Source organism: Entelurus aequoreus, linkage group LG16 (genome assembly GCF_033978785.1).
Source record: "Entelurus aequoreus isolate RoL-2023_Sb linkage group LG16, RoL_Eaeq_v1.1, whole genome shotgun sequence".
NCBI lineage: Eukaryota > Metazoa > Chordata > Actinopteri > Syngnathiformes > Syngnathidae > Entelurus > Entelurus aequoreus.
The window spans coordinates 4,169,392-4,196,306 of record NC_084746.1 but is presented as its reverse complement, the minus strand read 5'-3'; the positions used below and the strand labels follow the sequence as shown (position 1 = coordinate 4,196,306).

The 26,915-nt window shown below is 39.3% G+C and overlaps 1 protein-coding gene across 1 annotated transcript; it reads left to right on the top strand.

The window, feature by feature from the left end:
- On the top strand, nucleotides 1–22,022 carry LOC133631534 (protein-lysine 6-oxidase-like). Its single transcript, XM_062023827.1, has 7 exons — nucleotides 1–754; nucleotides 4,901–5,009; nucleotides 12,656–12,793; nucleotides 12,881–13,037; nucleotides 16,161–16,256; nucleotides 18,718–18,833; nucleotides 18,906–22,022. Exons 1-7 carry the CDS (start codon nucleotides 91–93, stop codon nucleotides 18,910–18,912), a joined length of 1,287 nt encoding a protein of 428 aa, XP_061879811.1. The 5' UTR covers nucleotides 1–90; the 3' UTR covers nucleotides 18,913–22,022.
- Nucleotides 22,023–26,915: the final 4,893 nt, after the last annotated feature.

Sequence of the window (26,915 nt, the reverse complement as noted above, 5' to 3'; positions counted from 1 at the left end):
TCCCACTCAGGAACTGATAAGGTCCAACATTGAAGAGACTTTTACGCGCGTTGAATGTCAGAATTGTAGATTTGGGTCCATTGAGTCGTCATGGCCAACTTCTGTCTTTTGTATCTTTTCCCCGGACTGCTCCTGCCTCTTATTGGCGGCCAACAGCCTCCGCGCGCCGGGCCGTGGCGGCACCGCATCCAGTGGGAGAACAACGGCCAGATCCACAGCCTCGTCAGCAGCGGCTCAGCGTTCAAGGCTCCTGCCAGGTCCAGGAGCCAATCGACGGTCTACGTCAGCAGCCGGGACCGCACGGCGGCCTCGGAGTCCGCGTCACCCGCCGCCGACCACGCGTCCCGCCGGGCGCGCACCCGCGTCCGCCGCCCCAGGCCGGACCTCACCGGCAGCATCAGCGCATGGACCGACGGTCTCACCGTGGACGGCTCGGTGCCGCACACCAGCCGAGAGGAGGAACCGGGTCTGCTGGCGCCGTTCCAGTCTTTACGCGCGGACGTCAGGCCGGGAGCCAGCTGGCTTTACGCGCCCAGGACGCAGAGCTCCATCCTGGCTCATCCCGGAGGAGACGCGTTTGCTCTGGAAGCGACGGGCAGCGACGTGGAGAGTATGTTTAACGACGATTCTCGGAACCACAACTTCCCCGGGAATTCCGTCTTCTACAATATGTATCCACCCAGCGGGGGACGACCGGGGACGCACACGCGGCGGCCTCCTGACGCAGGACACGGGACCACATACTTCCAGAATGGTAGGCAACTATGCAGAAATCAGCAATATTGTTTTATTATTGTACTAGTTTTTTTTTTAGTGTTGAGCCACACTGCTGCTTTTTGACCCTGCCATGCAACTTAATAACATTTTATTTTATTTTATTATAAATTATTATTTGTATTTATTTATTCATTTTTTAAATATTTAATTTTTATTTAATTATTTATTTGATTTATTATATTTATCTATTATTTATTTTAATTATTTTATTAAATTTAATTTAATATTTAAAATGTATTTATAAATGTATTTATTTATAATTATTATTAGAGATTGTCCGATAATATCGGCCTGCCAATATTTTTGGCCGATAAGTGCTTTATCGGTATCGTTTTTTTATTATTGGTATCGGGTTTTTTTGTGTTTTTTAATTAAATGAACATAAAAAACACAATATACACTTACAATTAGTGCACCAACCCAAAAAACCTCCCTCCCCCATTTACACTCATTCACACAAAAGGGTTGTTTCTTTCTTTTATTAATATTCTGCTTCCTACATTATATATCAATATATATCAATCAATACAGTCTGCAAGGGATACAGTCCGTAAGCACACATGATTGTGCGTGCTGCTGGTCCACTAATAGTACTAACCTTTAACAGTTCATTTGACTCATTTTCATTAATTACTAGTTTCTATGTAACTGTTTTTATATTGTTTTACTTTCATTTTTATTCAAGGAAATGTTTTTAATTTATTCATCATATTTTTTTTTTTTTTTAAAGGACCTTATCTTCACCATACCTGGTTGTCCAAATTAGGCATAATAATGTGTTAATTCCACGACTGTATATATCGGTATTGGTTGATATCGGTATCGGTAATTAAAGAGTTGGACAATATTGGAATTTCGGATATCGGCAAAAAGCCATTATCGGACATCCCTAAATTTTATTATATAATTTAATATAATATAATTTATTTATTTTTTAAATATTAATTTTTTATTTAATTATTTATTTTATTATATGTATTTATTATTTATTTTAATTATTTAATTTTATTTAATATTTAAAATGTATTCATACATTTATTTATTTATAATTATTATTATATAATTTATTATTATAATTTTTATGATTATTATAATTTTTATTATTTTAACTTCAACTTTAACTTTAACTTTACAAAATATTAGAAACAGCGTATAATCTACATTTCTGCCAGTGGATGTTCGGTGTGTGTGTATTAGTGTTGTCCCAATACCAATATTTTGGTACTTTTCTAAATATTTATTATGTATTTTAATTATTTAATTTAATTGTATTTAATATTTAAAATGTATTTATAAATGTATTTATTTATAATTATTATTATATAATTTAATATAGTATAATTTATTTATTTTTTAAATATAAATTTTTAATTTAATTATTTTATTATATTTATTTATTATTTATTGTAATTATTTTATTTTATTTTATTTTATATTTAAAATGTATACATTTATTTATTCATAATTATTATTATATAATTTATTATTATATTTGTATTATTATAATTTTTTTAATTTTAACTTTAACTTTACAAAATATTAGAAACAGCGTATAATCTACATTTCTGCCAGTGGGTGCTCGGTGTGTGTGTATTAGTGTTGTTCCGATACCAATATTTTGGTACTTTTCTAAATAAAGGGGACCACAAAAAAATGTCATTATTGGCTTAACCTGCTCAGTGGCCTTGAGTGTTCGCCCTGAGATCTGTAGGTGGTGAGTTCAAACCCCGACTATAAAAATGGGACCCTGTCTTCACTAAGAATCCTAATTTATTTTATTAACAGTTGATATTCTAGTTTCAAGCATGTTTTACTCAATATAGGTCATCAAATCTCAGCAACAAGCTGTAATATCTTACTGAGATCATTTAGGACCAAAACCCCTAAAACAAGTAAAACATTCTAACACAGTGGTTCTGAACCTTGTTGGAGGTACCGAACCCCACCAGTTTCATATGCGCATTCACCGAACCCTTCTTTAGTGAAAAATAAAATGTTGTTTTTTTTCAAATTCAAGACAAAGTTATATGTTTTTGGTAACACTTTAGTATGGGGAACATATTCTAAGTAACAAAGACTTAATTTAGAGTTATTTGGTTAGGGTTAGGGTTGAAGGATTAGGTTTATAATAGGGCCATGCCGAATAAGGCATTAATAAGTACTTAATAATGACTAGTTAAGAGCCAATATGTTACTAATTTGCATGTTAATAAGCAACTAATTAATGGTGAATATCAGGGGCGTCACTAGCTTTTAAGGACAGGGGGGGCTTGGCCCCCAGGAGATGCACAGGATGCGAGCGAACGTAGCGCACGAGCACAAAACTTCACAAACGGCTAACAAAGACTTAGAAATTATTCATTGTTATTATTATTATTTCAGTGGGTTTGTTTTCAATCTGTTTTCAGTACAACAACAAACATGGGTTTGCACAGTGACATTTTGTTTACAGCATCAACAAGAAACAATGACTTGCATGATCCTTCAAGATACACTGAAACACAATGAAAGTCATGGCATTAGCCTCTATGTTATTACTTCACAACATTGAGGCTAATGCCACCACTTTAGCTCACAATACAATAATTGTTTGTTCCCAAATATTTAGAAGTTGCACAGATTACATTTTGGGCACATATGTGACTAAAATGGTTGTAAATTCAAGCCCTGGAAATATTACTTAATTATTTGAATTAAAGTAATATCTGGATCGGGATAATTTGGCTTGTATATAATATATTTATATATATATTATGGCAAGCCGTTAAGGAAATTAAATGTGTATGGAAGTCTGAATAGAAATGAGAAACTTTTATATATACTGTAAATAAGAAAGACTTAGTCTGCTGATCTGAAAAAGAGCCAAAGTTGTCAAAGAGCTGAGGGACCATCTTCAAAGTGCAATGCTGAAACAAATAATGCAAACAATAAAATGTAACTTCCAGGGTTTGAGATTAACGTAGTCCCGTCGTCCCGGGGACGGTAAACAAAAATGCACGGGACGAAATGAAATGCTCCCCGGGATGATGGTTTTTAACCATTTTTTTTCTTTTTCTTTTTATGTATTTATTCATTTTACATTTTGTATTAAATGTCTTGGTTTTTCCACCCTCTGAAAATCCTATGAAATGTTTAACAAGCCATCCTATAATAATACAACAGCTATTAATGTAACAATACAATAAAACAAATATATTTAATGATGTTGTTTTCATTATTTTAACAATAGGCTAATGTATATTACTTTATATAGATTCTACAAGAAACACAAAACTTGAAAACTAAATTTCTTACAATTGCAGACACAAGGTTCTTGTTCTGCAGTGCTGTGTGCTAATGTGCTTCGTACACCTGCAGGACCGCAAGCAAGGTCGCAGAGAAAATGCGGACTGGATTTTGAGTGATGTGGGCATTTTCTATATGAACAAGTGGAATGGATTGGATACCGACGCACTAAAGGGGCTCTCTACCTTACGCTATGAAGTGAGGGGAAACTGAGTGAATAATGACAGGTTATATGATTATTTATTTAACCTTATATTCGGGCCACTTTATAATGAATATGTCGGCATGTATTTGTAAAAAAAAAAAAATATATATATATATATATATATATATATATATATATATATATATATATATATATATATATATATATATATATATATATATTTATTTATTTTTTAACACCAAATTATTTAGGGGGGCTTAAGAACATTTTAGGGGGGCTTGAGCCCCCCTAAAAATCTGTTTTTGCTCTAATTGTTTTGTCAGAGTTACACATTTTGAAAACAGATATCCCTGTTATGCAAAACACAAAGGTCCACCGCTGTGGACGTTACTTTCTCAGGGTGCTACTCAACGCTAAACCTGGTGAATCTGCAAGACCAATTGTACTTTGGTGTACGTAACAATGTTGAATGGACCTTTGGAATTTTGAAGTGGACCCCATTAAATCCCAACAAAGAAGGGAGAAAATTACTTCATGGTGACTCAAATTGCCTTGGATTGCATTTGGACAGCATAAGAACGTCCAACTGGTAGAATCCTGCCAAGCATCTGGCAGACTCGCTCAACAGTTAGAGGGAAGAACAGACATTCAAACATGTTGTCCTCCTGACAGGACTGCCTGACCTGGTTCCAGACCCCTACGCCATCCAAGCAGGTGCTTACGTGCAGCGCATGCAGATGTTTGCGTTACGTTGTGCGGCAGAGGAGAACTGTTTGGCCAGGTAGGTAGACTGCAGGACCACACACACACACACACACACACACACACACACACACACACACACACACACACACACACACACACACACACACACACACACACACACACACACACACACACACACACACACACACACACACACACACACACACACACACTCTTGTATTTCTGACCTTCTTGAGACCTCCGAAAAATGCCTACATCTTTACAACCACCCTTTGTGTATATATAAATATTTGTATTTACAACATTATCAATCAATCAATCAATCAATCAATCGATCAATGTTTATTTATATAGCCCTAAATCACAAGTGTCTCAAAGGGCTGCACAAGCCACAACGACATCCTTGGTTCAGAGCCCACATAAGGGCAAGGAAATCTCACAACCCAGTGGGACGTCAATGTGAATGACTATGAGAAACCTTGGAGAGGACCGCATATGTGGGTGACCCCGCCTCCCCCCCCTCTAGGGGAGACCGGATGCAATGGACGTCGAGTGGGTCTAGCATAATATTGTCAAAGTCCAGTCCATAGCGGATCTAACATAATAGTGTGAGAGTCCAGTCCATAGTGGATCTAGCATAATAGTGTGAGAGTCCAGTCCATAGTGGATCTAACATAATAGTGTGAGAGTCCAGTCCATAGTGGATCTAACATAATAGTGTGAGAGTCCAGTCCATAGTGGATCTAACATAATAGTTTGAGAATCCAGTCCATAGTGGATCTAACATAATAGTGAGAGTCCAGTCCATAGTGGATCTAACATAATAATGTGAGAGTCCAGTCCATAGTGGATCTAACATAATAGTGTGAGAGTCCAGTCCATAGTGGATCTAACGTAATAGTGTGAGAGTCCAGTCCATAGTGGATCTAACATAATAGTGTGAGAGTCCAGTCCATAGTGGATCTAACATAATAGTGTGAGAGTCCAGTCCATAGTGGATCTAACATAATAGTGAGAGTCGAGTCCATAGTGGATCTAATAATAATAGTGTGAGAGTCCAGTCCATAGTGGATCTAACCTGTGCCGCCCCCCCCTCCACAAAGGAGAGGGGGGCAGAGGAGAAAAGAAAAGAAACGGCAGATCAACTGGTCTAAAAAGGGAGTCTATTTAAAGGCTAAAGTATACAAATGAGTTTTAAGATGGGACTTAAATGCTTCTACTATTAATAATATATACATACTATGCCAATATAAAAAAGTTGTATTTCCATTTTTTGTTTGTAATTGGCTTTTAATTTTCATTATTTACTTCAAGTTATTACAGTATGTCTCTATATACATATTTATTTATTTTTTTTCAAATTAATTTTGGCCAAAGGCGTCACATTTCAATTTCTTACACACACGTGTTATTACATCTGTTGATCATAGGGGGAGCACTTCACATTTTTACACACACTTGTCATTTCATATGTTGACCAGAGGGGGGAGCACTTTTAAAACCGACACACAGTCAATTTGAAAAATCCCTCCTTTTTGGGACCACCCTCATTTGGATAGATTTCACCACCAGGGGTGCAAATGAGATCTCTATTTTTCGTTTTTTTTTGTAATGTGCTTAAGGCCGATGACAAACGAGTCACGGACCACACTTTGGGCATCCCAGCTGTAGAAGCTAACTGTTAATGGCCACCATAGTCTTCGTACCGTAGTGTATTTGTTCATCCTATGGTCACATATGGGACGTGGGTTGTCTTACGTCAGCACCGGAAGTCGTGAAATCAGCTGTTCACCTGGCGGGTTTTTTCGGGGGTGAATAGGGAAGTCCTCCTTTAGCTGCCGTCTTGTTTTTATCATATATTGCTGCCTTTGCACCTGTCAATGTTTACTTTTGTACGCACATTAAATCAACAAAAAAAATCCAGACTTTGGAGCAATGTTCACGGACTCTAGTATTTGTCTCTCTGTCATATCAATTCCTAGATATGGTCGAAATTATTTAAAGTGCACTATGCATAATAAACGTAACATTATTAATATTGCTACTACGGATACTTTCAACAAAAACTCCTCAAAACAGCCCACTACCTATAATATGGGCTTTTTAAACATAAGGTCATTGTCTTCCAAAACGTTATTAGTTAATGAAGTCATCAGAGACAACAATCTTGATGTCGTTGGTCTAGCCGAAACCTGGCTCAAACCAGACGATTTTTTTGCGCTGGGTGAGGCGTCTCCTTCTGGCTATGCGGGAACGCATATTGCCCGCCCCATTAAAAGGGGTGGGGGTGTTGCACTAATATACAACAAAAACTTTAGCCTTACCTCGGACCTAAATAATAAATATAACTCGTTTGAGGTGCTTACTGTGAGGTTTGTCACACCGCTGCCTCTGCACCTGGCTGTCATCTACCGGCCCCCAGGGCCCTATTCGGACTTTATCAATGAATTTTCAGAGTTCGTTGCTGATCTAGTGATGCACGCCGACAATATAATCATAATGGGAGACTTTAACATCCATATGAATACCCCATCGGACCCTCCATGCGTGGCGCTCCAGACTATAATTGATAGCTGTGGTCTTACACAAATAATAAATGAACCCACGCATCGCAACGGTAATACGATAGATCTAGTGCTTGTCAGGGGTGTCACCACCTCTAAAGTTACGATACTCCCGTACACTAAAGTGATGTCCGATCATTACCTTATAAAATTCGAAGTTCTGACTCATTGTCAACAAACTAATAATAATAATAATAACTACTATAGCAGCCGCAACATTAATACTGCCACAACGACGACTCTTACTGACCTACTGCCTTCGGCACCATTCCCAAATTATGTGGGCTCTATTGATAACCTCACTAACAGCTTTAACGACGCCCTGCGCGACACCATTGATAGTGTAGCACCGCTAAAGCTAAAAAGGGCCCCTAAAAGGCGTACCCCATGGTTTACAGAAGAAACTAAAGCTCATAAATTATCATGTAGAAAGCTGGAACGCAAATGGCGTGCGACTAAACTTGAGGTTTTCCATCAAGCATGGAGTGATAGTTTAATAACTTATAAACGCATGCTTACCTCAGCTAAAGCTAAATATTACTCAAATCTCATCCACCTCAACAAAAATGATCCTAAATTTTTGTTTAGTACAGTAGCATCGCTAACCCAACAAGGGACTCCTCCCAGTAGCTCCACCCACTCAGCAGATGACTTTATGAATTTCTTTAATAAGAAAATTGAAGTCATTAGAAAAGAGATTAAAGACAATGCATCTCAGCTACAGCTGGGTTCTATTAACACAAATACGACGGTATATACGACGGACATTGCCCTCCAAAATAGTTTCTCTCTCTTTGATGAAATAACATTGGAGGAATTGTTAAAATGTGTAAATGGGACAAAACAAACAACATGTTTACTTGACCCAATTCCTGGAAAACTTATCAAGGAGCTTTTTGTTTTATTAGGTCCATCAGTGTTAAATAGTTTATAATATTTAACACTGATGGACCGCTAGCCTGTCCATCGGATGGGGACATCTCTACGCTGCTGACCCGTCTCCGCTCGGGATGGTTCCCGCTGGCCCCACCATGGACTGGACTTTCGCTGATGTGTTGGACTTTCACAATATTATGTCAGACCCACTCGACACCGAGGATGTCGTTGTGGCTTGTACAGCCCTTTGAGACACTTGTGATTTAGGGCTATATAAATAAACATTGATTGATTGATTGATTGATTACATGCAATGGTTTTCCGTATTGGGACCACGATTTTGGTCCTAACTTGTTCGCCGGTCCTCATATGGAAGGTACTTTTCCTTGTTGCTGTCTCAAGAAGGGCAGAAATACAAGAACACACACACACTGACCTTTGTTTCCTTTGCGTGCAAGCAGAACTTTATACAAGTCTGTTAGTTTCTTACCATATCTACTCCGGCTTTCAATCATGCTCATTTTCCATTGGATGGCCCCCGTCTTTGGCTCTGGTTTGTCGCTTTTCCATTAGCAAGGGCAGGTAAGGATCGGAATCGGTATTACGTTTCCATTTTCCATTCTGCTTAACGTTTTGGTTATCGTTTCATCAATTCTCATGATTAAAAAAAACTACAATTCCCAACGCATCACATTGACTTTTTCCTTCAACTGCATCACTGATCACTACTCAGCGCAGACATCACGAGAGCCAACAAACATAATAACATATCGCTTACTGTAACAATATCTTCTCTAACTGGAATGCAGACTGTTAGGATGTTGATATATTCCCGTTTAGGGGAAGAATGACTCATAATTCATGCGAAGGGTTTAAAAAAACAACAAAAATGTATTTTCTTTGTCTTTATCGCCATCTGCGGGTCTAAATTGGCTGTCAAAGTGTGCCAACTTCTCAGTTAATGTCCACATCATTTTACTATCAAGGTGAGAGGCATGATTTATAATCTGGAATTAACTTTCAGCAACTCTGCAAAAACTCAAATCTAAGTAAGATAAAATATGTCAAATAAGGGTGATATTTGCTTATTTTCTGTCTGATAAGATCATTCTTCTCACTAAGCAGATTTTATGTTAGAGTGTTTTACTTGTTTTAAGTGTTTTGGTCCTAAATGATCTCAGTAAGATATTACAGCTTGTTGCTGAGATTTGATGAGCTATATTGAGTAAAACATGCTTGAAACTAGAATATCAACTGTTGCAAAGCTGTGTCATCAACACTCACAAGTAGAAAACTACTTTTTTAAAGTCATCATTTCTTATTTCAAGCATGAAAACAAAAATCATGACTTTGACACAATTGTGTCTCATAATTAAAACAGATGACAGCCAAATGGACTTTGCTGTTTTATTTCCAATGATACAATATAAAACACGTACTCATATAGTAGTACAGTTGGCACAGTACAGTAAACTGACAGTTAATATTTATTTAACATGTGATATTTGTGATATGTGGGCTCTGTACCGAGGATGTCGTTGTGGCTTGTGCAGCCCTTTGAGACACTTGTGATTTAGGGCTATATAAATAAACATTGATTGAATGATTGATTGATTGATTTCTAACAATTTTGAACAGAAATAGTTCATGCACATTCAGGTAAATTCTTCCAAATTACAATTTAAAAAAATTTGGCACTATGCGCACTAATTGACTGAAAGAGCACGCACTTGGCGCGATGATGTCATGTTATCCATGGAAAAATGCATTTTTAGACAATATGATTTGCCTAGGACGGGGGTCGGCAACCCGCGGCGCGGCTCTTTAGCGCCGCCCTAGTGGCTCTCTAGAGCTTTTTCAAAAATGTATGAAAAATGGAAAAAGATGAGGGGGGAAAAAAATATTTCTTGTTTTAATATGGTTTCTGTAGGAGGACAAACATGACACAAACCTCCCTAATTGTTATAAAGCACACTGTTTATATTAAGCATGCTTCACTGATTCGAGTATTTGGCGAGCGCCGTTTTGTCCTACTAATTTTGGCGGTCCTTGAACTCACCGTGGATTGTTTACATGTGTAACTTTCTCCGACTTTCTAAGACGTGTTTTATGCCACTACTTTTTCTGTCTCATTTTGTCCACCAAACTTTTAACGTTGTGCATGAATGCACAAAGGTGAGTTTTGTTGATGTTATTGACTTGTGTGGAGTGCTAATCAGACATGTTTGGTCACTGCATGACTGCAAGCTAATCGATGCTAACATGCTATTTAGGCTAGCAATATGTACATATTGCATCATTATTCCTCATTTGTAGGTATATTTGAGATCATTTAGTTTCCTTTAAGTCCTCTTAATTCAATGTATATGTGTCATGACACACTATCTGTATGTAATATGGCTTTGAATTTATTGCGGCTCCAGACAGATATGTTTTTGTATTTTTGGTCCAATACGGCTCCTTCAACATTTTGGGTTGCCGACCCCTGGTCTAGGAGACCCCGAGAGTAACAAGCGCTTGCCTTGTTGCCTTTCCATTAAGAACAATAAATTAGTTTTTAGTATAAATTTGCTGGTTTCAAGAAATGTAATGCCGAGCGCATATCATTATGTCAAGATAATGGCACTAGCATTTACTTCATTTAAGAATATTTTTCAACATATTGAGCAAAAAGGCCGTTTTTTGTTTTTTCTACCATGAAAAGTGCACTTGTTATTAGTGAGAATATACTTATTTTAAGGTATTTTTGGGTTCGTTGAGGTTAGCTAATTTTACTTGTTTTGGAAAGTCTTGACAAGCCAAATTTTCTTGTTTTATTGGCAGATAATTTTGCTTAGTGCAAGTAAAATACCCCTCATTTTTGTATATTTTTGTCTTGTTTTTGAACACTGACTTTTTGCAGTGCAGCTGAGGATGCCAATACAGCAGCATAAGGAAGTTGCCTCTCTCTGATCAATAAGTGTAGGTCCTTAGCGTTAGCGCTTATAATGACAATACATATAATTGGTTAATATTCAGGTCGCGACATGCAAATTAAAAGTATTGTTGGCGCTTTTTGGATGGTTATTTATCGGGTTTTTTTATGGTCGGAATAAATGCAATAGAGGCATTGACGTCATGGCTCCCATTTCACAGCAGAAGTTTATTTACGTTTATTTACAGGTAATAATACATTAAAAAAGGACATGTGTGGATTGTGAATTGTAGGCACAATTCCGAAAAAAAAAGTGCAGTTCTCCTTTAAGAGGCCGACAACCTCCAAGCGGGTCCCAGGTTCAGGACTCAGGGTTTCCCCAGAAAAATGTATTTCTGAATTTAATAATAAAGTGAATAGTCTACTGTAGAAATAAACAAAATATTACATAAGATGATTCTTTTTAAAAGAAAATATGAGCAGACATCTCAAAAGTAAAACTCTATCAGCTCGTGCAGTCTGGTGTGCCGTAGGAAATTATCTAATTTCACCTATTTTTTGCAAAGCAGTAATTATAGTCTGCAAATGATGTGTTGTTGTTGAGTGTCGGTGCTGTCTAGAGCTCGGCAGAGTAACCGTGTAATACTCTTCCATATCAGTAGGTGGCAGCCGGTGGCTAACTGCTTTGTAGATGTCGGGAACAGCGGGAGGCAGCGTGCAGATAAAAAGGTGTCTAATGCTTAAACCAAAAATAAACAAAAGGTGAGTGCCCCTAATAAAAGGCATTGAAGTTTAGGTAAGGCTTTGCAGAACGAAACTAAAACTGAACTGGCTGCAAAGTAAACAAAAACAGAATGCTGGACGACAGCAAAGACTTACTGTGGAGCAAAGACGGCGTCCAGAAAGTACATCCGAACATGACATGACAATCAACAATGTCCCCGCAAAGAAGGATAAAAACAACTGAAATATTCTTGATTGCTAAAACAAAGTAGATGCGGGAAATATCGCTCAAAGGAAAACATGAAACTGCTACAGGAAATTACCAAAAAAACGAGAAAAAGCCACCAAAATAGGAGCGCATGACAAGAAGTAAAACACTACACACAGGAAAACAGCAAAAAAACTCCAAATAAGTCAGGGTGTGATGTGACAGGTGGTGACAGTACACCTACTTTGAGACAAGAGCTATATTGATGCATGCTTGGTTATGGTTTAAAGTCCATCCATCCATTTTCTACCGCTTGTCCCTTTCGGAAGTCATATCCAATAATTGTGCAGTGGAAAAAGCACCCCCTTTCGAACCTAATACCCATTGCATATAATATACTGCTGTAATCCCCACAGGTCGGCCTATGCTCCCTCAATGCGAGACATCGACTTCCGGGTCCTACTACGCTTCCCGCAGAAAGTGAAGAACCAAGGCACCGCCGACTTCCTCCCCGTGAAACCAAGGCACCAGTGGGACTGGCACAGCTGCCACCAGTAAGTTCGTAACGATTCAGCCGTGTTTGGGCCGTACTCTCCGTGAAAATGAAAACGTTGGAAATTCAAAAAACCTTTTATTGCAAGGCACTACCACAGCATGGAGGCCTTCAGCAACTACGACCTGCTGGACGCCGCCACGGGACGTAAAGTCGCCGAGGGACACAAGGCCAGTTTTTGTCTGGAGGACACGGGCTGCGACCCCGGGATCAGGCGGCGCTACGCCTGCACAGCTCACAAACAGGTGACACCCAAAGTGCTCATTTTGGAAGTAGCACTCAAGGAACTAAGGAAGGGAGTTTTGTATCTTAACCGTCACGTTTAAAAAGACGGTAACTGTGTTGCCTGCAAGGGGAGTTTCTTCCCCTAAAGATTGAACACAGCTTGTATGTTTACTTTTACTGTATTGAATTGATTAAATGTTGATTTGTGACAGTACTATGGAGAAGGGGGCGGCACTGAGACAGGGGCGTCGATAGTATAAAACGTGTTTACACAAGGAAGTGGAGTGTATAATTAAAGGCCTACTGAAATGAATTTTTTTTATTTAAACGGGGATAGCAGATCCATTCTATGTGTCATACTTGATCATTTCGCGATATTGCCATATTTTTGCTGAAAGGATTTAGTATAGAACAACGACGATAAAGTTCGCAACTTTTGGTCGCTGATTAAAAAAAGGCCTTGCCTATACCGGAAGTAGCGTGACGTCACAGGAGGAAGGATTCCTCACAATTCCCCGTTGTTTACAATGGAGCGAGAGAGATTCGGACCGAGAAAGCGACGATTACCCCATTAATTTGAGCGAGGATGAAAGATTTGTGGATGAGGAACGTTAGAGTGAAGAACTAGAGAGGCAGTGCAGGGTGTATCTTTTTTCGCTCTGACCGTAACTTAGGTAAAAGGTCTCATTGGATTCCACACACTCTCCTTTTTCTATTGTGGATCACAGATTTGTACTTTAAACCACCTCGGATACTATATCCTCTTGAAAATGAGAGTCGAGAACGCGAAATGGACATTCACAGTGACTTTTATCTCCACGACAATACATCAGCGAAGCTCTTTAGCTACTGAGCTAACGTGATAGCATCTGGCTCAAATGCAGATAGAAACAAAATAAATAAATCCCTGACTGGAAGGATAGACAGAAGAGCAACAATACTATTAAACCATGGACATGTAACTACACGGTTAATAATTCTCAGCCTGGCAAAGCTTAACAATGCTGTTGCTAACGACGCTGAAGCTAACTTAGCAACCTCACAGAGCTATGATAAAAACATTAGCGCTCCACCTACGCCAGCCAGCCCTCATCTGCTCATCAACACCCGTGCTCACCTGCGTTCCAGCGATCGACGGCGCGACGAAGGACTTCACCCGATCATCCGTGCGGTTGACGGCCAGCATCGGCTAGGCGTCTGCTATCCAAGTAAGTACTACTTGTTGTGTTGCTACAGCCAGCCGCTAATACACCGATCCCACCTACAACTTTCTTCTTTGCAGTCTGCATTGTTCGTTAAACAAATTGCAAAAGATTCACCAACACAGATGTCCAGAATACTGTGGAATTGTTCGATGAAAACAGAGCAGTTTGTATGGTGACACATTGGGTACGAATACTTCCGTTGCCGTCGTGACGTCAAGCGCATACGTCATCATACATAGACGTTTCCAACCGGAAGTTTAGCGGGAAATTTAAAATTGCACTTTATAAGTTAACCCGGCCGTATTGGCATGTTAAGATTTCATCATTGATATATAAACTATCAGACTGCGTGGTCGGTAGTAGTGGCTTTCAGTAGGCCTTTAATCCAAATAAGTATGGTGTGACTATGTGTGGTGTTTAACTGAGTGTTACCGGGAGTTGTTGAAGGTGCGAAAGTCCAGGGAGGGCAAGGCAAGCTCGGAGGTCCGTGGGCAAGCGAGAGGTCAAAGGCAGGGGCGAGGCGTCAAGGTCCGTGTCCAGGCGAGAGGTCGAGATCCGGGTAGGCAGCCAGGGAGCCAGAGGGAATTCGGGGAGACGAGACACACATCTCGAAACCAGGAAGTAGGGGAACGCTGCGGGATGACGACACAAGACGATGAGCACAGAGGAAGGGGAAACACAGATAGAGCAAATGCACATAGGGAGAGAGCTAGAGACGTGTAGGCTTACAGTACTGAGACAGGTAGCTATGTTCTGGCACTGGAACGCAGGACGCGCTGGCTTATGAAGGGAGTGGAGTCCTCATCAGCGTCAGTTGTGTTGAGTTCAGATTGCCTGCAGCCGCGCGGAGTGGAACGCCCGTGGGCGGGGTCAGAGGCACGCACAGATGAATGAGAGGCGGCAGGAGCCTGAGCCGTAACATGATTTGTACAACTTTAGGGGCATTTGGGACGTAGACGCAACTCAAAGTCTGATCCATGAAGTTCTGGATGACCAAGAGGCGTATCATTCCAGAATGATTTGGTCCAATTTGTACGATTTCAGAGGTTTTCAAAGTCTGACCAATTAAGAGGCTTATTATTCCAGATTCATTTGGCCAAAATCTGAGCAACATTAGATGTTTTGCCTCCAGATTTTGACAAACATTGCAAGATTTTGCGTGACGTCATACTTGAGAGGGCAATAAACAATGGATTATTGAAGGACCTAAGACGTGTATTTTTCCAGAATAATTCAGTCAAATTCAGCAATTCAAGACCTTTGCCATGTTAGACTTCAGCAAATCTTGCAATATTTGACCAATGAAGTCTTAAGTGACTGTGGAAGCTCTCTTCCGGTCGGTCCTCTTGACCTCCAAGCATCTCCAGGCGAGCCCCTTTCATGGTTTCAAACACAGTTTTATTTTTCCAACAATGTTCTCAGGTTGCTTTTCAGCAGTAGTCTGTTGGTCTCTCGCTCTCGCGCTCTTGCTCCAGCTTCAACAACCTCTCTCCTCCCGGTTTGCCGCTTATACAGAGTGACAGGTGATTAGATAACAAGGCCCAGGTGGGCCATCTACGCACCTGTCGCTGACTTCGAGGCCAGTCCTGGCACACCCCCCTTCGCTGCAGGCCCGCAGGCCACGCCCCCCTCCACAGTGACCTAATAGGCATATTTTCCCAGAAATATTTTGGTCAAATTCTGTATTGTCGGACTTTACGGGTGTTAGAATCTTGTAAGTTTCTGCATGATGCATATTTTTTCCAGAATATTTTCAATAAATCCCGACTTCAGGGGTGTCTGAGTTTAGACGGTGCACTCTATAACTTCATGATCATATTTCGCAGGCAGTTTTCCAGAGTTTTAAAGTTTTTTCCTTACAAATAAACTTCTGACACGGGAATGGGAGAGTAAGTGCATTACGAAACCGCATTTGCTCAACTGTTGTGTTGTTTCCAGGGACTGAGCCCAGGGTGTCACGACCTCTACGCCGCCAACATCGACTGTCAGTGGATCGACATCACGGACGTAGCGCCGGGGAAGTACAACTTGAAGGTAACAAAAACACACCCTTGTCGTTCTTCTGGTAACACTCACGCCAGTTTGTCTCCCCCCACCCACCACATCCCACCTCCCCGGATTGTAAATAATCAAATGTATATACTTGTTCTTATGCTTTCTGAGCTCACTATGTTCACTGCTCGCTGTACGTATCCTACCAAGTCAGACCTACACTGTTTCAATGTCCATTTCTCTGATTATATTATTGTTGATGACTGAAGTGCTGATATCAACCAAACCTAACCCCCCCAACATCCCACCCCCCGGATTATAAATAATGTAAATAATTCAATGTATATACCATTGGCGTTGTTAGGCCTATTTTAGGGGGTCTCAAGCCCCCCTAAAATATTCTTAAGCCCCCCTAAATAATTTGGTGTTATATTTATTATTATTTAATTTTTTATTTTATTTTTTTACAAATACATGCCGACATATTCATTATAAAGTGGCCCGAATATGAGTTTAAATAAATAATCATATAACCTGTCATTATTCACTCAGTTTCCCCTCACTTCATAGCGTAAGGTAGAGAGCCCCTTTAGTGTGTCGGTATCCAATCCATTCCAGTTGTTCATATAGAAAATGCCCACATCACTCAAAATCCAGTCCGCATTTTCTCTGCGACCTTGCTTGCGGTCCTTGGACTTGTTCGTATAGAAAATGCCCACATCACTCTTGTAGAATCTATATAAAGTAATATACATTAGCCTATTGTTAAAATAATGAAAAAAACATTATTAAGTATATTTGTTTTATTGTATTGTTACATTAATAGCTGTTGTATTATTATAGGATGCTTGTTAAACATTTCATAGGATTTTCAGAGGGAGGAAAAACCAAGACATTTAATATAAAATGTAAAATGAATAAATACATAAAAAGAAAAAGAAAAAAAATAGTTAAAAGCCATCGTCCCGGGGAGCATTTCATTTCGTCCCGTGCATTTTTTAAAATAATAATAATAACAACAATGAATAATTTCTAAGTCTTTGTTAGCCGTTTGTGAAGTTTTGTGCTCGTGCGCTACGTTCGCTCGCATCCTGCCCCCCTGTCCTTAAAAGCTAGTGACGCCCCTGGTATATACTCTGATGATTAACTTGTGTGATGACTGTATTATGCTGATAGTACAGTGGTTCTTAACCTGGGTTCGATGGAACCCTCGGGGTTCTGTGAGTCGGGCTCACGGGTTCGGCGGAGGTCAAGACACACCCGACTCATCGTGTAAATACCAAGTTCTCCCTATCGGCGTATTACGGATACGGCAACAGCTGATTGATTTGCAGGTGTTTAATTAGTTGTGAGTTTATGCACTGTGTTGGTTTTGTTCTTTGAACAAGGTGTTCATTTTGTGCACCAGTAAAAAAACATGTTAACACTTTAGTATGGGGAACATATTGTATTTTTTTTAACCTTCTTGAGACCTCCGAAAAATGCCTACCTCTTTAGGACCACCCTTTCTATATATATAAAGATTTGTATTTACAACATTAATAATATATACAAACTATGTAAATATAAAAATGCTTGTTGTGAAAAATTTGTTGGAATTTCACAAGGAAAACTTTACATTTTGGCAGTGTTATAATAAAAGTCGTAATTTCACTCAACGCAAGTCAAAATGTTACAAGAAAAACGGAACATTTGTGCGATATTGTGATAAGAGTTGGAATTTTACTCAATAACAGTCGCAATTTTACAAGAAAAGCTTAACATTTTGGCAATTTTATGAAGAGTCGTAATTTTACTCGACAAAAGCCACAATTTTATAAGAAAACTTGAAAAATGTTGGCAATGTTATAATAATAATAATTGGAATTTCACTTGGCAAAATTATGACAAAGGTCATAATTTTACTCACAAAATGTCACTGTTTTACAAAAAAATTGACAATATTGTGATAAAAGTCTGAACTTTATATGACAAATGTCACCATTTTACATTAAAAAGTAACAATTTTACATGAAAAAGTAATTATTTTAGGAGAAAATATTGCAAAATAGTAACATATTGGCTCTTAACTAGTCATTATTAAGTACTTATTCATGCCTTATTCGGCATGGCCTTATTATAACCATTGCCCTCTAACCCTGGCCCTAACCAAAAAAAATCTAAATTAAGTCTTTGTTACTTAGAATATGTTCCCCATACTAAAGTGTTACCAAAAACATATAACTTTGTCTTGAATTTGAAAAAAAAAAAACATTTTATTTTTCACTAAAGAAGGGTTCGGTGAATGCACATATGAAACTGGTGGGGTTCGGTACCTCCAACAAGGTTAAGAACCACTGTGATAGTATATATTTATACCATGAATTGATTACCGTGGACCCCGACTTAAACAAGTTGAAAAACTTATTGGGGTGTTACCATTTAGTGGTCAATTGTACGGAATATGTACTGTACTGTGCAATCTACTAATAAATGTCTCAATCAATCAAAACCGTGTCCTCAGGTGACCGTCAACCCCGACTTCCACGTGCTGGAGTCGGACTTCACCAACAACATTGTGAGGTGTGAGATCACGTACACGGGAATCTACGTTCAGACGCGCAACTGTCGAGTAACAAGGTGCAGTAAAGATGACAGTATTTCATGCTAAATATTCATGTTGATATATTTTTGCCTTCTTCTCATTCTCAGCGGGTGAAATCTCCTGGAATTGTCCAGTTTCAACTTTTGACTTGCCGGTCAATTTGAGTTGAATTCCGACTAAAGAGGTTGCATTTATACAATTTGTATTAGGGGTGTATGTACTTTGTATTTAATGTTCCATAAGATGTTTTGTTTCTATTATGGTGCTATGTTTAGTTGATAATATTTTAAATTGTGGGATGCTCGGTTGTTTTTGAAATGTCACCCGATGTCACAGCAGTAGAGATGTCCGATAATGGCTTTTTTTGCCGATATCAGATATTCCGATATTGTCCAATTCTTAATTACCGATTCCGATATCAACCGATACCGATATATACAGTCGTGGAGGTAACACATTATTATGCCTAATTTTGTTGTGATGCCCCGCTGGATGCATTAAACGATGTAACAAGGTTTTCCAAAATAAATCAACTCAAGTTATGGAAAAAAAATGAAGTTATGGAAAAAAAATGCCAAAATGGCACTGCCATATTTAGGGCATATTGAATTTCTAGCATTTTATTATTATACCGCCGCCTCTTTGAGCTGTAATTTGACCCCCTTAACATGCTTCAAAACTCACCAAATTGGACACACACATCAGGACTGGCGAAAATTGCGATCTAATCACAAAACCAAACCCCAAAACTCAAAATTGCTCTCTATCGCCACCTAGGAAGAAACCACAGACAAAACTGCCTGTAACTTCCAGTAGGAATGTCGTAGAGACATGAAACAAAAACCTCTATGTAGGTCTCACTTAGACCTAAATTTCATACACTGACATCCTTCAGCAAAAAGCAACAGGAAGTTTGCAATTCCCCCTTCAAAATAAAAGTTGGGTCAAAACAGTCCCCTTTTTTTAAACATGATCTCCTCTGAGCGCGTTTGTTGTGTCGGCTTCAAACTAGCACAGGAGAGAGATTGAACCCTTCTGATTAAAAGTTGATGAAAGAGTTTTAATTACTGCTCCGGTTTGGATTTTATGTGCCGTCAAAGTCGGTCCCGTCCATCGCTGCTTGCAGCTTTAATTATGCCTAATTTTGTTGTGATGCCCCGCTGGATGCATTAAACAATGTAACAAGGTTTTCCAAAATAAATCAACTAAAGTTATGGAAAAAAAATGCCAAAATGGCACTGCCATATTTAGGGCATATTGAATTTCTAGCATTTTATTATTATACCGCCGCCTCTTTGAGCTGTAATTTGACCCCCTTAACATGCTTCAAAACTCACCAAATTGGACCCACACATCAGGACTGGCGAAAATTGATATCTAATCAAAAAAACCAAACCCCAAAACTCAAAATTGGGCTCTAGCGCCCCCTAGGAAGAAAACACAGACAAAACTGCCTCTAACTCCCAGTAGGAATGTCGTAGAGACATGAAACAAAAAACCTCTATGTAGGTCTCACTTAGACCTATATTTCATACACTGACAACCCCCAGCAAAAATCAACAGGAAGTTTGCAATTCCCCCTTCAAAACAAAAGTTGAGTAAAAACAGTCACCTTGTTTCAAACATTATCTCCTCTGAGCGCGTTTGTCGTGTCGGCTTCAAATCAGCACAGGAGAGAGATTTAACCCTTCTGATTAAAAGTTGATGAAAGAGTTTTAATTACTGCTCCGGTTTGGATTTTATGAGCCCTCAAAGTCGGTCCCGTTCATCGCTGCTTGCAGCTTTAATTATTATTGAAGTCACAAAGTGCATTATTTTTTTTAACATGCTTTAAAACAGCAGCTTGGAATTTGGGACATGCTCTCCCTGAGACCCACTACAACTATGGGAAGTACTATACTTTGACTTTCACAAAGTGCATTATTTTTTATATATTTTTAAACATGCCTCAAAACAACAGCTACAAAAACAATGAAGGCACACAGCTTCAGTCCAGACTATACTAGAGTAATGAAATAAACAATAACATAGTCCTCCTTTAGTAGACTGCCTGGTATACTGTATAACAGGAAAGTATAAACTGGGCTCAATCTGCCCTGCTCTAATGTATTTGTATGAGTAACACAAATGTGCTGCAAGCTAGTGGTGAGTGCTTGAAGAGGCCTACCAGTCAGTCATAGCTTCTGAAATGCTGCGTTGAGACAGGGGTGGGTTTTGTTATATTTTTGTTTTTTCTCGGCGGAGTCTTTAAGCGACAACTGTGTGGTACTACTTTTTTTCGCTGTTTGATTTTCATCCATCTTCCGCTTGTATTCATCGTGTATCTCCTTATGATTCTTGAAGAGGTGGGAGATGAAATTGCTCGTATTAAAGGAAGACGTCTTGGTTCCTCCTCGCATAACCAACTTTTTGCAGTCATTGCAAATTGCCAGTTTTTTTTATCCATCAGAGACACTTTAAAATAATCCCAAACCATGTCGTTAGTCAGTCACCGAGCGTGCTGGCTTGTTAGCCACGGCTACAGCACCGGCAACAACACACTCTTGTTGTTGTTATGCTCCGTACAGCGGCGTTTTAAAAATTCATACATTTTACTTTTTGAAACCGATACCGATAATTTCCGACATTACATTTTAAAGCATTTATCGGCCGATAATATCGTCAGTCCGATATTATCGGACATCTCTACACAGCAGCGTGGCTAATGCAAGCTTGTGATACAAATAGAGCCCTGTGGAATAGAACTAGATAAACAGTAGAACTAACCAATTGTTGGTTTTAGTCTTGTTCATAGAATTAGCTGTCGATTGGAAAATGAGAATGTGCAATAACAATGAAAAGTTTACTATCACATGTTAAAAAATGTGCTTGAACACGACTGTTGAAAATGACACTGTATGTCAGATTTAATGCAATAAATACTGATGAGTTAGTACATGTTTATTTACGCCATTACTTTAAAAGTTTAAAAGGTTAGACAACATATTTAGTTTGTCATTGCTGAAAGTTGATAAATACTTAAAAAATCATCATCTTTTACTTCAAGCGTGGAATGCATGCAGAAGTCAATTTCCACTGACTGCAATTCCAATGGCCACCTGTGACGGCAGTAATAAGCAACAGAGATGTTCCAGCGTGAAGCCAGAAAAATAAGATTTTGGGCTGACACCCGAGGCTCGAAAAGGTTGGTGACCTCTGATATAGACAATCATATCTTGATTCAATGGTTGGGTAGATTTTTTTATTTTTATTCTAATCATATAGAAATGTGTTAATATGTTGATCTATTCTATGGAGGAATGTAGTTAATGTTATTAAAAAAGTATTGATTTTAAATGGAGAGTCGTTTTGAATCAAAAAATCCATTCTGAATCGAATCATTGCCCCCAAGAATCGAATCGAACAATGTGGTGCCCAAAAACCTGAGGGTTCCTGGTTCGATCCCCAGCTTCTACCAACCTAGTCACGTCCGTTGTGTCCTTGAGCAAGACGCTTTACCCTTGCTCCTGATCGGTGGTGGTTAGCGTCTTGCATGGCAGCTCCCGCCATCAGTGTGTGAATGTGTGTGTGAATGGGTGAATGTGGTAATAGTGTCAAAGCGCTTAAGAGTACCTTGAAGGTAGAAAAGCGCTATACAAGTATAACCCAATTACCGTATACGTACATACAGTATATACTGATATAACCCATTTACCATATACGTACATATATACTGATATAAACCATTTACCATATACGTACATATATACTGATACAACCCATTTACCATATACGTACATATATACTGGTATAACCCATTTACCATATACGTACATATATACTGATACAACCCATTTACCATATACGTACATACCTGTATATACTGGTATAACCCATTTACCATATACGTACATATATACTGGTATAACCCGTTTACCATATACGTACATATATACTTGTATAACCCGTTTACCATATACGTACATATATACTGGTATAACCCATTTACCATATACGCACATATATATTGGTATAACCCATTTACCATATACGCACATATATATTGGTATAACCCATTTACCATATACGTACATATATACTGGTATAACCCATTTACCATATACGTACATATATACTGGTTTAACCCATTTACCATATACGTACATATATACTGGTATAACCCATTTAGCATTACGTACATATGTTCTGGTATAACCCATTTACCATATACGCACATATATATTGGTATAACCCATTTACCATATACGTACATATATACTGGTGTAACCCATTTACCATATACATACATATATACTGGTATAACCCATTTACCATTACGTACATATATACAGGTATAACCCATTTACCATACACATACATATATACTGGTATAACCCATTTACCATATACGTACATATATACTGGTATAACCCATTTACCATATACATACATACATATATACTGGTATAACCCATTTACCATTACGTACATATATACAGGTATAACCCATTTACCATATACGAACATATATACTGGTATAACCCATTTACCATATACGTACATATATACTGGTATAACCCATTTACCATATACATACATACATACATATATACTGGTATAACCCATTTACCATTACGTACATATATACAGGTATAACCCATTTACCATATACGAACATATATACTGGTATAACCCATTTACCATATACGTACATATATACTGGTATAACCCATTTACCATATACGTACATATATACTGGTATAACCCATTTATCATAAACGTACATATAATGCATGAATCATAATAACAAAAGGTATGTTGTAGGGCCAATTTAGTTTGAACTTTGAGCACTTTTTTTTTTTTTTTAGGTATCAACCAAAAAAAAAAAAAAAGGATCTGTGTCAGGTTCAAACACTGATGACATCTATTAAACAAGACAAGAGGCAAAGAATTAAACAGAGACAGAATTAAATTTGGACTCAATTGAGGAGAAATGTGTCAACCTGTAACCTCTTACAGTGTCACCCACGCTCTGGCGAAAGATTGTACGCCACCTCTTTTTATTTGGACTTTCCCTGTTTACATAACAACATCTGTTTACAAAGGAATGGGGAGTATGTAAACAGTCATTGTTTTCGGTCACATTAACACAAAAGAAAAAGATACCTCGGGCTTGGGCTAGTCCTGGATTCAGCCTGAGCAGGTCTTCGATGACAATAGATAACCCCCATCCCATCTCCTCCCATCGTACACAATGGAATTTTCCAAGCCTTTGCTTGGTGCAACAAGGACAACCTCTTGTCTGTTCATTGGGAACTTAGAGAACGGAAAGTTTTTTGATAATTGACATACAATTTTTCTGACAATCTGATTTTACGAAGAAAAACAGGGATTTTCAGCTATTTTCTGTCTTGAAACTAGAAATATCCCAATTCAAATTGTTGAGAGAAGAGGAGGCGGAAGCAGTTCCAAGTTCGGAATTTTAAGGAGAGAAACCAGCGTTTTACTGCGGTCCTTTGGGTGAGTGGTGGGTGCAGATTGAGGCTCGCAGGCAGCCATTGGTGGCATGTTTACTGACAGGCTTCTGTGAAGCTGCATGAATGAAGACCTTCAATAGTGCCCTTCCTCCGGGGCGCATCTTAAAAAGAAGACGTCTTTGGGGGGTTTTTTTGCCAGCCGGAGAGTTAATTGCTTTTATCCTCCTAAAGCTGGGATTATTAACGCGACGGAGCCTGAGTCGTTCAAAGGTTTTGTTTTTGAAGAGACCTCTCTGAGGACTCACCCTTTGAAACAAGTCGGTGCTGGGAAACATGAAGTGTACACTGCAAAAAGTCAGTGTTCAAAAATAAGAAGAAAAATAGGGGTATTTTACTTGAACTAAGGAAATTTATCTGCCAATAAACAAGAAAATTTGGCTTGTCAAGACTTTCCTTAACAAGTAAAATTAGCTAACCTCAATGAACCCCAAAATACCTTTAAAATAAGTATATTCTCACTAATAACAAGTGCACTTTTCTTGGTAAAAAAAAAGAAAAAAAAGATATTTTTTTTCTCAATATGTTGAAAAATATTCTTAAATGAAGTAAATGCTAGTGCCATTATCTTGACATAATGATATGCGCTCGGCATTACATTTCTTGAAACCAGCAAACTTATACTAAAAACTAATTTATTGTTCTTAATGGAAAGACAACAAGGCAACTGCTTGTTACTCTCAGGGTCTCTTAGCCGCTCAGGCAAATCATATTGTCTAAAAATGCATTTTTCCATGGATAACATGACATCATCGCGCCAAGTGTGTGCTCTTTCAGTCAATTAGTGTGCATATATACAGCCCGGAACCCCGGCCAAAATTTTTTTAATTGTAATTTTGAAGAATTTATCTGAATGTGCATGAACTATTTCTGTTCAAAATTGTTAGAAATGTCACATGTTAAAGGCCTACTGAAAGCCACTACTACCGACCACGCAGTCTGATAGTTTATATATCAATGATGAAATCTTAACATTGCAACACATGCCAATACGGCCGGGTTAACTTATAAAGTGCAATTTTAAATTTCCCGCCACACTTCCGGTTGAAAAAGCCTTCGAAGGATGACGTATGCGCGTGACGTAGCCCGGGGAACAGAGGTATGCCTTCTCCATTGAATACAATACAAAAAAGCTCTCTTTTCATTTCATAATTCCACAGTATTCTGGACATCTGTGTTGGTGAATCTTTTGCAATTTGTTTAATGAACAATGGAGGCTGCAAAGAAGAACGTTGTAGGTGGCTGTATCAACACAAGGACCACTTACTCGGATAGCAGACGCCTAGCCGATGCTAGCAGACGCCTAGCCGATACTAGCAGACGCCTAGCCGATGCTAGCAGACCCACCGCACGGATGATCTTGTGAAGTCCTTCGTCGCGCCGTCAATCGCTGGAACGCAGGTGAGCACGGGTGTTGCTGAGCAAAGCAGATGAGGGCTGGCTGGCGTAGGTGGAGCGCTAATGTTTTTATCATAGCTCTGTGAGCTCCGGTTGCTAAGTTAGCCTTAGCGTCGTTAGCAACAGCATTGTTAAGCTTTGCCAGGCTGAGATCTATTAACCGTGTAGTTACATGTACATGGTTTAATAGTATTGTCGATCTTCTGTCTATCCTTCCAGTCAGGGATTTATTTATTTTGTTTCTATCTGCATTTGAGACAGATGCTATCACGTTAGCTCATGCTAAAGATGCTAAAGAGCACATATGTCAGAGTCAAGGCCCGCGGGCCATATCCGGCCCGCGAGAAGGTTTTTTACGGCCCTTGGGATGATCTTGATTTATTATTAGAACCGGCCCGCAGACCGCAGATTTTTTTTTTTTTTTTTTTTTTTTTTTTTTTTTTTTTTAGACCGCAGATCTTTTACACGCACCAAGCGGATGCCGGTCCAAGGTTCCGAAAGGGGGCGAGCGGCCCGCCGGGACGCGCCTGCCGGCCGAAGGGCTGCAGCCCGGCCGTCAGTCGCGGAGCCCGCCGTGCCACGCGCGCCAAGGGGGCGGGCCGAAACCCGGCCCCGAGGCCCTGAGACTTCTGCTTTGTTTCCCCAAACCGCGCGTCACCGCCGGGCCCGCACCACCGTCGGGCTGCAGCCCGAGCGTCGGTGGCGGAACCCGTCATGTGCCGCGCGCGCCAAGCGGAGCGGGGGGGTCAAGCGGGCCGAAACCCGCAGGCCACCTCCTCACCACGAGGCCCTGAGACTTCTGCGTTTGACCCCTACGCGCGGCCCGTCGGGACGCGCCCGCCGTCAAGCCACGAGGGCCAGCCGTCGGGTCGCGGAGCCCGCCGTGCCACGCGCGCCAAGGGGCGGGCCGAAACCAGCGGGGGGTTTCGGGCACCCAACTCGCCTCCCTCCCACGGAGGGAGGAGGGGGGTTTAATGTGAACATTACTGTGCAATCACATATTTAGAGTTTTTACTCAATTCAAGTTTAAAAGTTAAAGTTTAATATTTGTTTTCACTGCATGTTACTTCTCCTTAAACAAAGTGTTGTTTTTGATTTATAGATTTTTGCACTTTATTTTATTGTATTTCAATTTAATTATATTTTAAAAATATTTCAGTTGAGTGGATGATAGAAAATTGCTATTGTTTTTTTCTTTGAAGTAAA